The sequence below is a fragment of the Ruditapes philippinarum genome, unplaced genomic scaffold, assembly GCF_026571515.1.
Source record: "Ruditapes philippinarum isolate M1 unplaced genomic scaffold, ASM2657151v2 ctg1069_1_1_1_1, whole genome shotgun sequence".
NCBI lineage: Eukaryota > Metazoa > Mollusca > Bivalvia > Venerida > Veneridae > Ruditapes > Ruditapes philippinarum.
Window position 1 is genome coordinate 149,511 of NW_026851644.1, and position 15,060 is coordinate 164,570.

Here is a 15,060-nt window from a genome sequence, read left to right on the forward strand (position 1 = left end):
CAAAGTGAATAAGCAAATAGAAATTTTAAAGTTTTTTAAAAAAAAACATAAAGGTTACCCCTTTTTTTAAAACTTTTAAAATTTGGGGTTTAAATTTTAAGTTTTTTAAAATTTAGGTAAAAAAATTTTATATATATTTTAAGAACAGATAACATGTATATTTGACAAAATCATTCCAAGAGAGTATCAATACGAATAAGATACAAACATACAAACATTTAATAAAGATTATTTGTTTTGATTGATAAAGTTTCACTAATTCAGTATAATAATATCCATTTGTGATATATAAAAACAGAAAAGATTAACATGTACCTTTGAACAAGTGCATTTACCAGTAACAAGATCGCACGACTCGGTGTTGTCTTTATCGCATGTGCACTCTGTGCTACACTCATTTCCAAAGAACCATTTGTTACATTCTACAACATTAACTGTTTGTTTTAATTTTCTGCTTATAATTAGTGCAATTCATTTAATTTAGAAGTTTTAAAACCGTCACTCATTCTTACTTCGTAAACAAATCACATTTCATTTGCTACATAAGAAGTGCAATTTTGAAAGACATGAATTTTTTTACCATATGCCGTTGATAATTATATCTTTATTAAGCATGTATAAAGACAAGTCCATATGAAAGCATGACTTAAGAAATGATAAATAAAGTTTTGTTGTGTTTTCTGTATGAGAATAAACAACGGCAGTGGTTAATAAGTAGAAAGATATACATCACAATTTTAAGTTATTAATTTTACAATAACTTAAGCATAATTGTATGTTTATCGTGACATTGTTTTAACTACCTTTTCAACTTTTTTTTGTAAAGTTATGAAGTAAAACAAATAGATCCAAGAATATTACCTTTGCATTTGTTACTTCCATCGTCTTTGAAGCCAGTATTGCATACACATGAATAAGAACCGATGGTATTGTTGCATGTAGAGTTTGCCATTTCATCACAAAGATGGTCATTGTTCAAACATTCGTCTACGTCCATATTACAGTTGTCACCAGTCCATCCCTTCGTTACAAATAAGGGCAATAAAAGTATTTAATTCCATTTAGACAAAGAAACATTCCATGTTTGTCAAACCAGCCTTTCCATAACTTAATTTGAGGATTAAGCGTGTGTTTTTAAATATTTATGTATTATATATGATTTCATATAAATTTTTACAATTGATTAAATATAAATGCCAATAACATGTTAAGGGTAAGATGCGCATACACAAAATAAATATAGATTATTTGTATAAATAGATACAACTTTACATTATATTAAATATAGCTATATCCATCTGAGATATAAATGCAGAAGAAAAAGTAATAAAAGTACCTTTGAACAAGTGCATTTACCAGTTACATGATCACATATGTCAGTGTTATCTTTATTACACGAACATTCTTTACTGCAATTATCTCCAAAGAACCAGCTGCTACATTCTATCAAATACCAAATATCACACATACATTTATTTTATTTGACTGAAAGAAGTCAACCGAAAAAAAGGTAGCACAATAAGATTGTTATGTTATTATGTTTTAAATGACTCTTTACTCGTATCATAGTGTGTGTCCGAACAGTGACTGAAAAAATATTTCAATAACATATTTTGTATATATTTGTCATGCGGTACAGTATGAATGAGACCGATTTTGGTTTGGTTTTAAGTCACATTGACACCGTAAATGTCCCCCCGACTAGAACCAATTATCACCCAAAAGCTTGATGGAAAAGATAGCAGATAGCTTTATTACAAAATATAATATAATGTCCCTGGCAGGTATAGGCGCCAATGTGTTAGAGGTCAAAGTCGACAAAGTCATCTTCTCATTTCTATTCATATGATCGCTATACACACAAATCTGATATACGAATTAGTAAGTAATTTGAAATCAATCAAATGCACTTTTTCTTTTATTGCAGTGCAAGACATGACTCTTAGCTTATAAGCAAATTTCATTTATGTCAATAATATGTTTGTATTATAAAAAATAATTTTTCTTGTTTCAGTTTAACCATACCAGAGCATTCTCCATTATTTGCCTCAATGTATCCTGTATTACAGTCACATCCAAAACTTCCGACCGTATTGTTACACACAGAGTTACTCTGACAAATATTGTCGATTTCACATTCATTCACATCATCCTTGCAGATAGTACCCTTCCAACCTGGCTTACACCTACATAATCCAGTGACCGGGTTACAGTGCTCAGTGTTTGTCGTATGACATGAACACACTGATTCGCAATTTGCTCCAAATTTCCAGATATCGCATTCTGTAAATGTGAACAGCATGACATAGAAATGCAGAAATACATTCGAATACAAGTGTTTCATTAGACCGATCTAAAAACATCATCATAATATTACATGTATACATAATTATAGATACACAATAAGTTTAAGGTAAAAACATTTCAAGAAAAAAGTAAATTCGTTAAGATATCATGCAAAACTAAGCAAAACCTGTGCATATATCATCCTCGTCTCTAAGGCCGTCGTTACACAAACACTTGTATGAACCATTTTCGTTCTTGCAGGTAGAATTGTCCTTATATTCACATATTGTTTTATTTTCTTCACATTCGTCTATGTCGACATTACACAACACGCCGGTCCAGCCCTTAGAAAACAAATAACTCTATATACAACCAATGAATGGATGATTAAGTTACGGATTAAAATCTTATGCATTGAACTTTCACAATTGTATCTTGTACTCACTTCTAAATAAAAGTGAAGCTTTGATTTAACCCTTTCAGACACCATGTTATTTAGTGGATATATATATACGTTCAATCATATTCGTTTCGTACATAGAACTAGTATTGGTTGATTTAAAGATACTTTAAGATTTTATTTATCATATAAAAGAACAAATATTTCATAACGTATAGAATCGATACAAAAAAGGAGATTGGAAGTTACATTAACTTATTGAAGTATTTAAAATTAGAACTGGCGATAATATGCACACTGATAATTAGTTTTGGAGGTGATGTAAGCAAAACAGGTAAAGAACTAAACCGAATCCATTTTGTTTTGTTTAGATGATGTATATACAGTGTGCTTATATAGTGTTTGGCATAGCAATTTGTTTAAACCCATTTTAAATCTGTTTCTGGTATGAAAACAATTTTTGTAAGAATGGCTTAATATCATTTCAATAAAATTTACATAATCAACTTTCATTAATTTTTTTGATTTAACTTCTCACCTGGCTGCAAGTACAACTACCATTTACATGATTACACTCAAGTGTTCCTTTAGGGATGCAGTCGCATACCTTGCTGCAGTTTTCCCCATAATACGGATTGTCGCAGTCTGAAGGTATGTTATAACATATATTAACTCATAGAATATATTAACTTCATATGGTCTAACAAAAACTATAAAATGATATTTATATGGGGAAATTATTCCCAAAATTATATGATTTTCGAAATTATTTTTGTTGTCTTTCTAAAATGGTTTAAGATTTTATGTCGTACCTTTGCATATGTTGCCGTTAATCAATTGGTATCCAATGTCACATAAACAGTCGAAACTTCCATAAGAGTTTTCACAATATGAATTTTCCTGGCATATTCCTTCATCGATACATTCATCAACATCTTCGGTGCATTCAGAGCCCTTCCATTCCTTGGCGCATATGCAATCACCAGTTCTGGAATCACATCTCTCAGAATTCGGCACATGACAAGAACAATTATGTGCACATTCAAATCCGTATGTCCATTCTCCACAGGCTGTAAAGCATATAATACTCAGTAAAATGCTCGGACATTTTTTTTCAAATTGTTAAAAGTCAAACATTAAGGACCTCTATTTTATATATTGTAATGTCAAAAAGAAAGCTGTTTTACTCACCAACGCAAGATTTCCGATCAGTTACGTTTAGATAAAATCCGGGCTCACATGAACAGATGAAACCTCCGTATGTGTTATTACAATTGTGATCACATGTGTTGTTCTTCTTGCATTCATCAACGTCTGTAAGAAGGAATAAATGGAGCATTTTAGTCCTGGACCCGATATGATTTAAAGCTAATATCCTACACACTGAAGTTTGGGCTTTTTAAACTAAACTAACTGTCATCAAAAGATAAAATTTCACCACAGGCTCGTTCATTTATATAGAACTAGATTATAAATACATGTCTTTACTGACAAATAAATATTTTTGTAAAGTATTTGCAATGTTTAACACGCCGTTATTTTAAATGTGCAATAACTTGGCTAAACAATCAACAATCAACAATCGACATTCAATGTCTAGCTAGACAATCAACATTCAGCTCAACATTTGATCTATAATAATAATCAAAGAATTCTCAAAGTGAATGTTGAGCTAGACAATCAACAATCAGCTAGACATTCGAAAATTTCTTATGTCGAGCTAGACAATCGACATTCAGCTCAACATTCGACATTTAATAATTATCAAAGTATTCTTAAAAAGAATGTTTAGCTAGACAATCAACAATCAGCTAGACATTCGAAAATTTCTTATGTCGAGCTAGACAATCGACATTCAGCTCAACATTCGACCTGTAATAATTATCAAAGTATCCTCAAAGTGAATGTTGAGCTAGACAATCAACAATCAGCTAGACTTTCGATAATTTCTTATGTCGAGCTAGACAATCGACATTCAGCTCAACATTCGACCTGTAATAATTATCAAAGTATTCTTAAAGTGAATGTTGAGCTAGACAATCAACAATCAGCTAGACATTCGAATTTTTTTATGTCGAGCTAGACAATCGACATTCAGCCCAACATTCACTTGAAGAATTGTTTAATTATTATTATAGATCGAATGTTGACCTGAATGCCGATTGTCTAGCTCGACATAAGAAATTTTCGAATGTCTAGCTGATTGTTGATTGTCTAGCTCAATATTCACTTTAAGAATACTTTGATAATTATTACAGGTCGAATGTTGAGCTGAATGTCGATTGTCAAGCTCGACATATGAATTTTTCGAATGTCTAGCTGATTGTTGATTGTTTTGCTCAATATTTACTTTGATAATTTTTTGATTATCATTATTGATCGAATGTTGAGCTGAATGTTGATTGTCTAGCTCAACATTCACTTTGAGAATTCTTTGATTATTATTATAGAACGAATGTTGAGCTGAATGTTGATTGTCTAGCTCGACATAAGAAATTATCGAATGTCTAGCTGATTGTTGATTGTCTAGCTCAACATTCACTTTAAGGATACTTTGATAATTATTACACGTCGAATGTTGAGCTGAATGACGATTGTCTAGCTCGACATAAGCAATTTTCGAATGTCTAGCTGATTGTTGATTGTCTAGCTAAACATTCACTTTTAGAAAACCTCGATCATTATTATAGATCGAATGTTGAGCTAAATGTCGATTGTCTAGCTCGACATAAGAAATTTTCGAATGTCTAGCTGATTGTTGATTGTCTAGCTCAACATTCACTTTAAGGAAACTTCGATCATTTTTTTGATCGAATGTTGAGCTGAATGTCGATTGTCTACCTCGACATAAGAAATTTTCGAATGTCTAGCTGATTGTTGATTGTCTAGCTCAACATTCACTTTAAGGGTACTTTGATAATTATTACAGGTCGAATGTTGAGCTGAATGTCGATTGTCTAGCTCGAGTTAAGCAATTTTTGAATGTCTAGCTGATTGTTGATTGTCTAGCTAAACATTCATTGTAAGAATACTTCGATAATTAATATAGATCGAATGTTGAGCTGAATGTCAATTGTCTAGATCGACATAAGAAATTTTCAAAAGTCTAGCTGATTGTTGAATATCTAGCTCAACATTCACTTTAAGAAAACTTCGATCATTTTTTTGATCGAATGTTGAGCTGAATGCTGATTGTCTAGCTCGACATAAGAAATTTTCGAATGTCTAGCTGATTGTTGATTGTCTAGCTCAACGTTCACTTTAAGAATACTTTGATAATTATTAAAAGTCGAATGTTGAGCTGAATGTCGATTGTTTAGCTCGACATATGAATTTTTCGAATGTCTAGCTGATTGTTGATTGTCTAGCTCAATATTCAATTTGAGAATTTTTTGATTATCATTATAGATCGAAAGTTGAGCTGAATGTTGATTGTCTAGCTCGACATTAGAACTTTTCGAATGTCTAGCTGATTGTTGATTGTCTAGCTCAACATTCTCTTTGAGAATTCTTTGATTATCATTATAGATCGAATGTTGAGCTGAATGTTGATTGTCTAGCTCGACATTAGAAATTATCGAATGTCTAGCTGATTGTTGATTGTCTAACTCAACATTCACTTTAAGGATACTTTGATAATTATTACACGTCGAATGTTGAGCTGATGGTCGATTGTCTAGCTCGACATAAGCAATTTTCGAATGTCTAGCTGATTGTTGATTGTCTAGCTAAACATTCACTTTTAGAAAACCTCGATCATTATTATAGATCGAATGTTGAGCTAAATGTCGATTGTCTAGCTCGACATAAGAAATTTTCGAATGTCTAGCTGATTGTTGATTGACTAGCTCAACATTCACTTTAATAAAACCTCGATCATTTTTTTTGATCGAATGTTAAGCTGAATGACGATTGTCTAGCTCGACATAAGAAATTTTCGAATGTCTAGCTGATTGTTGATTGTCTATCTCAACATTCACTTTAAGGATACTTTGATTATTATTACAGGTCGAATGTTGAGCTGAATGTTGATTGTCTAGCTCGATATAAGAAATTTTCGAATGTCTAGCTGATTGTTGATTGTCTAGCTAAACATTCATTTTAAGATTACTTCGATAATTATTACAGGTTGAATGTTGAGCTGAATGTCGATTGTCTAGCTCGACATAAGAAATTTTCGAATGTCTAGCTGATTGTTGATTAACTGGCTCAACATTCACTTTAAGAATACTTTGATAATTATTAAAAGTCGAATGTTGAGCTGAATGTCGATTGTCTAGCTCGACATAAGAAATTTTCGAATGTCTAGCAGATTGTTGATTTTCTAGCTCAACATTCACTTTGAGAATTATTTGATCATTATTAGAGATCGAATGTCTAGCTGATTGTTGATTTTCTATCTCAACATTCACTTGAAGGATACTTTGATAATTATTACAGGTCGAATGTTGAGCTGAATGTCGATTTTCTAGCTTGACATAAGAAATTTTCGAATGTCTAGCTGACTGTTAATTGTCTAGCTAAACATTCATTTTAAGAAAACTTCGATAATTATTACCGGTCGTATGTTGAGCTGAATGTCGATTGTCTAGCTCGATATAAGAAATTTTCGAATGTCTAGCTGATTGTTGATTGTCTAGCTCAACATTCATTTTAAGAATACTTTAATAATTATTACAAGTCGAATGTTGAGCTGAATGTCGATTGTCTAGCTCGACATAAGAAATTATCGAAAGTCTAGCTGATTGTTGATTGTCTAGCTCAACATTCACTTTAAGGATACCTTGATAATTATTACAAGTCGAATGTTGAGCTGAATGTCGATTGTCTAGCTCGACATAAGAAATTTTCGAATGTCTAGCTGATTGTTGATTGTCTTGCTCAACATTCATTTTAAGAAAACCTCGATGATTATTATAGATCGAATGTTGAGCTGAATGTCGATTGTCTAGCTCGACATAAGAAAGTTTCGAGTGTCTAGCTGTTTGTTGATTGTCTAGCTCAACATTCACTTTAAGTATACTTTGATAATTATTACACGTCGAATGTTGAGCTGATGGTCGATTGTCTAGCTCGACATAAGCAATTTTCGAATGTCTAGCTGATTGTTGATTGTCTAGCTAAACATTCACTTTTAGAAAACCTCGATCATTATTATAGATCGAATGTTGAGCTAAATGTCGATTGTCTAGCTCGACATAAAAAATTTTCGAATGTCTAGCTGATTGTTGATTGACTAGCTCAACATTCACTTTAATAAAACCTCGATCATTTTTTTGATCGAATGTTAAGCTGAATGTTGATTGTCTAGCTCGACATAAGAAATTTTCGAATGTCTAGCTGATTGTTGATTGTCTATCTCAACATTCACTTTAAGGATACTTTGATTATTATTACAGGTCGATTGTTGAGCTGAATGTTGATTGTCTAGCTCGACATAAGAAATTTTCGAATGTCTAGCTGATTGTTGATTAACTTGCTCAACATTCACTTTAAGAATACTTTTATAATTATTAAAAGTCGAATGTTGAGCTTAATGTCGATTGTCTAGCTCGACATAAGAAATTTTCGAATGTCTAGCAGATTGTTGATTGTCTAGCTCAACATTCACTTTGAGAATTATTTGATCATTACTAGAGATCGAATGTCTAGCTGATTGTTGATTTTCTATCTCAACATTCACTTTAAGGATACTTTGATAATTATTACACGTCGAATGTTGAGCTGAATGTCGATTTTCTAGCTTGACATAAGCAATTTTCGAATGTCTAGCTGATTGTTGATTGTCTAGCTAAACATTCACTTTTAGAAAACCTCGATCATTATTATAGATCGAATGTTGAGCTAAATGTCGATTGTCTAGCTCGACATAAGAAATTTTCGAATGTCTAGCTGATTGTTGATTGACTAGCTCAACATTCACTTTAATAAAACCTCGATCACTTTTTTGATCGAATGTTAAGCTGAATGTCGATTGTCTAGCTCGACATAAGAAATTTTCGAATGTCTAGCTGATTGTTGATTGTCTATCTCAACATTCACTTTAAGGATACTTTGATTATTATTACAGGTCGATTGTTGAGCTGAATGTTGATTGTCTAGCTCGACATAAGAAATTTTCGAATGTCTAGCTGATTGTTGATTAACTTGCTCAACATTCACTTTAAGAATACTTTTATAATTATTAAAAGTCGAATGTTGAGCTGAATGTCGATTGTCTAGCTCGACATAAGAAATTTTCGAATGTCTAGCAGATTGTTGATTGTCTAGCTCAACATTCACTTTGAGAATTATTTGATCATTACTAGAGATCGAATGTCTAGCTGATTGTTGATTTTCTATCTCAACATTCACTTTAAGGATACTTTGATAATTATTACAGGTCGAATGTTGAGCTGAATGTCGATTTTCTAGCTTGACATAAGAAATTTTCGAATGTCTAGCTGACTGTTAATTGTCTAGCTAAACATTCATTTTAAGAATACTTCGATAATTATTACAGGTCGTATGTTGAGCTGAATGTCGATTGTCTAGCTCGATATAAGAAGTTTTCGAATGTCTAGCTGATTGTCTAGCTCAACATTCACTTTAAGGATACTTTGATAATTATTACAAGTCGAATGTTGAGCTGAATGTCGATTGTCTAGCTCGACATAAGAAATTTTCGAATGTCTAGCTGATTGTTGATGGTCTAGCTCAACATTCACTTTGAGAATTGTTTGATTATTATTATAGACCGAATGTTGAGCTGAATGTTGATTGTCTAGCTCGACATAAGAACTTTTCGAATGTCTAGCTGATTGTTGATTGTCTTGCTCAACATTCATTTTAAGAAAACCTCGATGATTATTATAGATCGAATGTTGAGCTGAATGTCGATTGTCTAGCTCGACATAAGAAAGTTTCGAGTGTCTAGCTGTTGTTGATTGTCTAGCTCAACATTTACTTAATGAATACTTTGATAATTATTACAGGTCAAATGTTGAGCTGAATGTCGATTGTCTAGCTCGACATAAGAAATTATCGAATGCATTGTCTAGCTCAACATTCACTTTAAGGATACTTTGATAATTATTACAGGTCGAATGTTGAGCTGAATGTCGATTGCCTAGCTCGACATAAGAAATTTTCGAATGTCTAGCTTAATGATGATTGTCTAGCTCAACATTCACTTTAAGGATACTTTGATAATTATTACAGGTCGAATGTTGAGCTGTATGTCGATTGCCTAGCTCGACATAAGGAATTTTCGAATGTCTAGCTAGCTTAATGATGATTGTCTAGCTAAACATTCATTTTAAGAATACTTTGATAATTATTACAAGTCGAATGTTGAGCTGAATGTCGATTGTCTAGCTCGACATAAGAACTTTTCGAATGTCTACTTGATTGTTGATTGTCTAGCTCAACATTCACTTTGAGAATTCTTTGATTATTATTATAGATCGAATGTTGAGCTGAATGTTGATTGTCTAGCTAGACATTTGTCGATTGTTGATTGTTGATTGTTTAGCCAAGTTATTAAACATACGTTGCAACGTTTAATTATTTCGATATTGACTTAAATGATCAACACAACCGTAACCTGGTTGCAAGTAGGTCAGTTGGTTGCTGATAGAACTATTGTACGCTTGGTAATGTTTTTATCCTGCAGTCGATTGCTGCACAATGCATCATAGAAAAATATGTCTATAAAAATGTTGAACTGCATATATTATTTTGTTATGAAAGAAAATATCAACGAAGGTGAGCGATGTTTACTAAACGCAGACCCGAGCAAACCAAAATGTGCTTCACTGGCATAATAGAACATTATTATTATAGAATAATAGTGGCAGTACGAGTATTCTAGTAATACCTTGGCAATCTCCTCCCGACATGTAGAAACCAGAAAAACATGCACATTCGTAGCTACCGGGTAAATTCAAACATTTCTGTCCGCAACTATTTTTCTCATTATCTAAGCACTCATTGAAATCTACAACAACAAAAAAATCAACAACATTAAAATATAAAAAAACACTTGATCTGACAATGAACTAATCTGTAATATGTCTTCACATTCATTGCACGATTTAATATTTTTCATGTGTTATCATTTAAATTATATTTAGTGGATTACCAGTGCAAATCCCACTTTGTTCCAGAAAACCATCTTTACAGATGCACTCATATGAACCGATATTGTTTCGACAAATTGAGTTAGCCTTAAAATCACAAATACTGCTGTTGCTTGAACACTCATTTACATCTTCCAAACAATCTTGTCCCTGCCATCTCTAAATTAGACAACAACAAAGTTAAGTTAGTTGTATATAGCATGCAATGAAAAACATGACGTAGCTTTGCAAAAGGAGTAGAATAAGTCGATAATGCTTTACGGTCCTCAAATATGTAACGAATATATGCCAAGTTCTAATGCTTGTCAGTTATTCATCAAATATTACGAGGCAAGTAGACGCATTCTCAACAAGAAAGACATTCCCTTTTAAGAAAATGACTGTTGAATAACAATTTAACATGGAATCAAGTAAGTATATATTTTAACATAACTCAACAATAGTCTAGTGTTTTTAATGACATGACGGTTATTTATTCAATTAATTAAAAATGCATTGACCTTTTATAAAAATGTTAAGGAATGTAATGTTAAACGTTTATACAAATAAATAACATTAGCAAAATACCTGATTACAAGTACATGAGCCTGTCTCATGATTACAATCTTCAGTGTTTTCAATATTGCAAGTACATTCGCGAGCGCAGTCTTCTCCAAAATGACGACTATCACATTCTTAAAAATAAACATGTAATGGTTGATATAGGTATCCGTGAGGTCATAATGTATTTTGACAAAGAAAACTAATACAGGTGTAACGCTGTCAAATTGTTGCATATTTTAAATTATATCGGTCTTCCAAAGGATTTAAAAACATTTATTCATGTTGGAGTAGCTCACATTTCAATACTTATTTGCTTTCTCATCGCATTATTTCTTTCAAGAAATAATACATTTCAGACAAACACAAAATAATACAACTATAACAAACCTTCGCATCGTTTAGCTCCTGTCTTTACATACCCGGCGTTACATTTGCACATGTAACTCCCGTCTGAGTTCAGACATGCTGACTTAGTTGGACAAGCAGTATTATTTAAGCATTCATCTACGTCATCTTCACAACTTGCACCCTCCCAACCGGATTTACATACACACGTCCCAGTTGCAGGGTCACACCGTTCAGAGTTTGATTCGTCACAAGAACAATCTGATTGGCAATCAAAGCCATACTTCCATGCTTCACACTCTATGAATAAAGGTTTTAATACTGGTGTATATCCACAATATTGCGGTTTGGGAAATCTACGCAAGTTTCAAGCAAAAGCTAACATCTATCTAGTATTAGATATTTGAAATTATATTTTTGATCATAATAAAAAATTTCTAAGGCATAGTAAAAAACCTATAAGATAAACTAAAATTAGTTTGAAAGTATCTTAGAAAGTTATATCATTTAAAATTTTGGTTGTTACGATACCTTTGCATGTAATGTTATCATCTCGTAACTGGAACCCAGTTTTACAACTACATACAAAACTGCCGGCAGTATTATTGCATAGACTGTCACATGGCTGAACACTTGGCAGGCATTCGTCAACATCTAGTATAAGATTTAATAGTTACAATACAATAAACAATTTATTATGTAATGAACAAAGCAAGAAAGTACATATTTTAAATTCGAAGCTCAAAGTATCATTATAATATTACTTACTATATCAATCTATATAAAACAATAAATTTCAGTTGGTATGACGCCTTTATGGCGTTTATTATCAAATGTAATAACATGACATACAGTTTTATTAAGATAAAGCAAATAAACCGGTTCGTAATATTTAACATGATAGAAAACGTTTATAATTCCAATCTTTTTCTATAATTTTCAGTCTTGAAAAAATTCTGTCTGTCGGACCATGTTACTTGTCCACATAAAATATTGTATACATATTAATAAAATCAAATCAGATTTTGTCTTTTTAAATATATATAAGACAATAATATTGCATGAATCTTGTCATGGTGCACTCAAATGTACCATTACTCATCTAGTAACCAGCATATTTGTGTACATGATTAGATTAAATCAGCGAGTTTAACTTTAAATAGATTTAAAAAATATATATTCTATTGCAAGAAACAACGTTTCATCAACCATTCTTTCATATAGATTAGTAAAATAGCAGGTTATAAATCTAACGAAAAGGAAAAACAGATATTACAATTGATAATAATCGATGATAAAAAGCCATATGTAGTTAATAAAAACGTTGTAAAAAAGTACAAAATATTGTAATATCATTTTTGACAGAATTTTGTATTTTTCCTTCTCAAACACTATTTATTTTTCTCAATTTACAATCAAACAAACGTATTGTTCTAACTTCATGTTTAACGTTATATGTTTTGGTGATAAGCCAGAAAAACATGACTGCGTTCGTAACTAATGAAAACGCCTATTTAAAAGTTGTTTGTTACATATTACCTTCGCAACTATCTCCACTCGGTTCAAATCCTCTCGAACATGTACAACTTACTGTCCCATTATTTATGTAACATGACGCATGCGCGGGACATGTCTTGCTTTGGTCTTCATTACATTCAGACTCCGCTAGAAACAAATATAGACTATTATATTCATATATTCAAAATGTATTTTGCAAATTGTTTGCTCTTTTTCCTCTTTTTTGTCCGATTTAAAATGATAATTTATTCTGTTTCAAAATGTTATGGCTTTGTGGAATAACTTTATATAACTTCAATATAAACTGCAAGTTGTATCATGCGTCTGTTAAATAGTTTTGTGTTAAATGTATATAATCAATTTTTTGAAATACATGTAAATCAATGTTGAATTCATTGTTTTCCTCATACTTGTTTGAAACATACTTCATGTGTTATACATATATATTAAATATTTTGTAATGAAATGCGTTTGTTTTGTTATTTCTATTTTTTCATTTTTGTAAGAACTGAATCATAATAGGCTTACAGAAAGCAGATACACATTTTTAATTATCTAAGTTCCGCAAATGATTTTATTTTTAAGCCCTGACATCATACACAATGTAGCTTTGACCGTCGTGATCTCGTAACGTTACTTGTAATGACAATTTGCTCGTTTGCAAGACGATAAATCATAATCTCGATTTAAAATAAGAACTTACGTCTACAAGTTTTTCTATCAGACAACTGAAGCTTGAAGCCTTCCTCACATGAACATAAATAACTGCCAACGGTGTTTTCACAAATTTGACCACACCCATGTCTACTTGTACATTCATTGACATCTGGTATAATTAATTCATTTTGATTATCTCATTCTTAACACTCAAATAGAATATTACTAATCTTAAAATTTGTTTGCGAAACATTTGCCAACATAATTGAATACTATAATACAGCATAATAATAAATAAGAAATAAATATGACTGTGCAGTTATAATACTATTTTTAACAGTTAATTATTAATAGAATGTTAATAATTGATAATTTACTTATTTCACAAACTCAAATAGATTATTGGTTTGTGACGTTACCTATACATTTTCCATTTCTAAATTGAAAACCTTTGTGGCAGCTACATCTGAAGCTACCGTTTGTATTCATACATTGTTGGTCACATGAGTTCAGCTGTAAATCAGAGCATTCATCGATATCTGGAATTATTGAAAGAAAAATTACAACGAGTTCTTATATTTTTCTTTTTGAATAAATAACGAATTCTATTTACGACACTTAAACAGAAATTTAAAAATGCTTGCGCGTGAAACAAACGTTTCTTTTTATCTAAACTACCATTCAATAAAGCAACATAAGTTATTGTTTTAGTTTATAACAATATTTGCATCATCTGCATTTTTATTAACGATAACATAAAAACACACATTAAATTACCCAAGCATTTCCCGGTGCTATTTTCATATCCGGTTTGACATAAGCATGTAGCACTCCCCAGAAGGTTTACACACATGGTATTTTGGGCAGGACAATAGATTTGTTCTGTTTCACATTCGTTGATATCGATGTCACATTTATCACCAACCCATCCGTGTTGACACACACAACCTTAATACATAGTGCAAAACATTTTGTTTTTGTTAAAAACGAAAATCGTGTAGAAAATGGATATCATGTCTTACTTAAATTCTAATGAATGAACACTGTTATTTTTTAACTTAACTATTTAATATTTATGAAAAACTTAAATTCCAGTTTTACATAAACTATTTAAAAAATGTTCAGTTTATAGATGAATCACACGACCAATGTCCGCAATGTACAGTGCATCGGGAAAATTCATTGAAATAT

General features: G+C 31.6%; 1 protein-coding gene across 1 annotated transcript in view; it reads right to left on the reverse strand.

Moving 5' to 3' along the window:
• Positions 1-255: 255 nt before the first annotated feature.
• The window catches only part of LOC132729805 (uncharacterized), a 54,530-nt gene continuing 39,725 nt past the window's right edge, over positions 256-15,060 (reverse strand). The window contains exons 43-59 of the mRNA XM_060715666.1: positions 14,647-14,817; positions 14,289-14,408; positions 13,916-14,038; positions 13,234-13,359; positions 12,226-12,348; positions 11,737-11,994; positions 11,374-11,480; positions 10,809-10,965; positions 10,545-10,664; positions 3,878-4,000; positions 3,499-3,756; positions 3,225-3,331; positions 2,474-2,630; positions 2,026-2,283; positions 1,337-1,443; positions 862-1,021; positions 256-422 (exon numbers count right to left, since the gene is read on the reverse strand). Coding sequence (XP_060571649.1) covers positions 256-422; positions 862-1,021; positions 1,337-1,443; positions 2,026-2,283; positions 2,474-2,630; positions 3,225-3,331; positions 3,499-3,756; positions 3,878-4,000; positions 10,545-10,664; positions 10,809-10,965; positions 11,374-11,480; positions 11,737-11,994; positions 12,226-12,348; positions 13,234-13,359; positions 13,916-14,038; positions 14,289-14,408; positions 14,647-14,817 — 2,642 coding nt within the window. The remainder of the gene's footprint in view (positions 423-861; positions 1,022-1,336; positions 1,444-2,025; positions 2,284-2,473; positions 2,631-3,224; positions 3,332-3,498; positions 3,757-3,877; positions 4,001-10,544; positions 10,665-10,808; positions 10,966-11,373; positions 11,481-11,736; positions 11,995-12,225; positions 12,349-13,233; positions 13,360-13,915; positions 14,039-14,288; positions 14,409-14,646; positions 14,818-15,060) is intronic.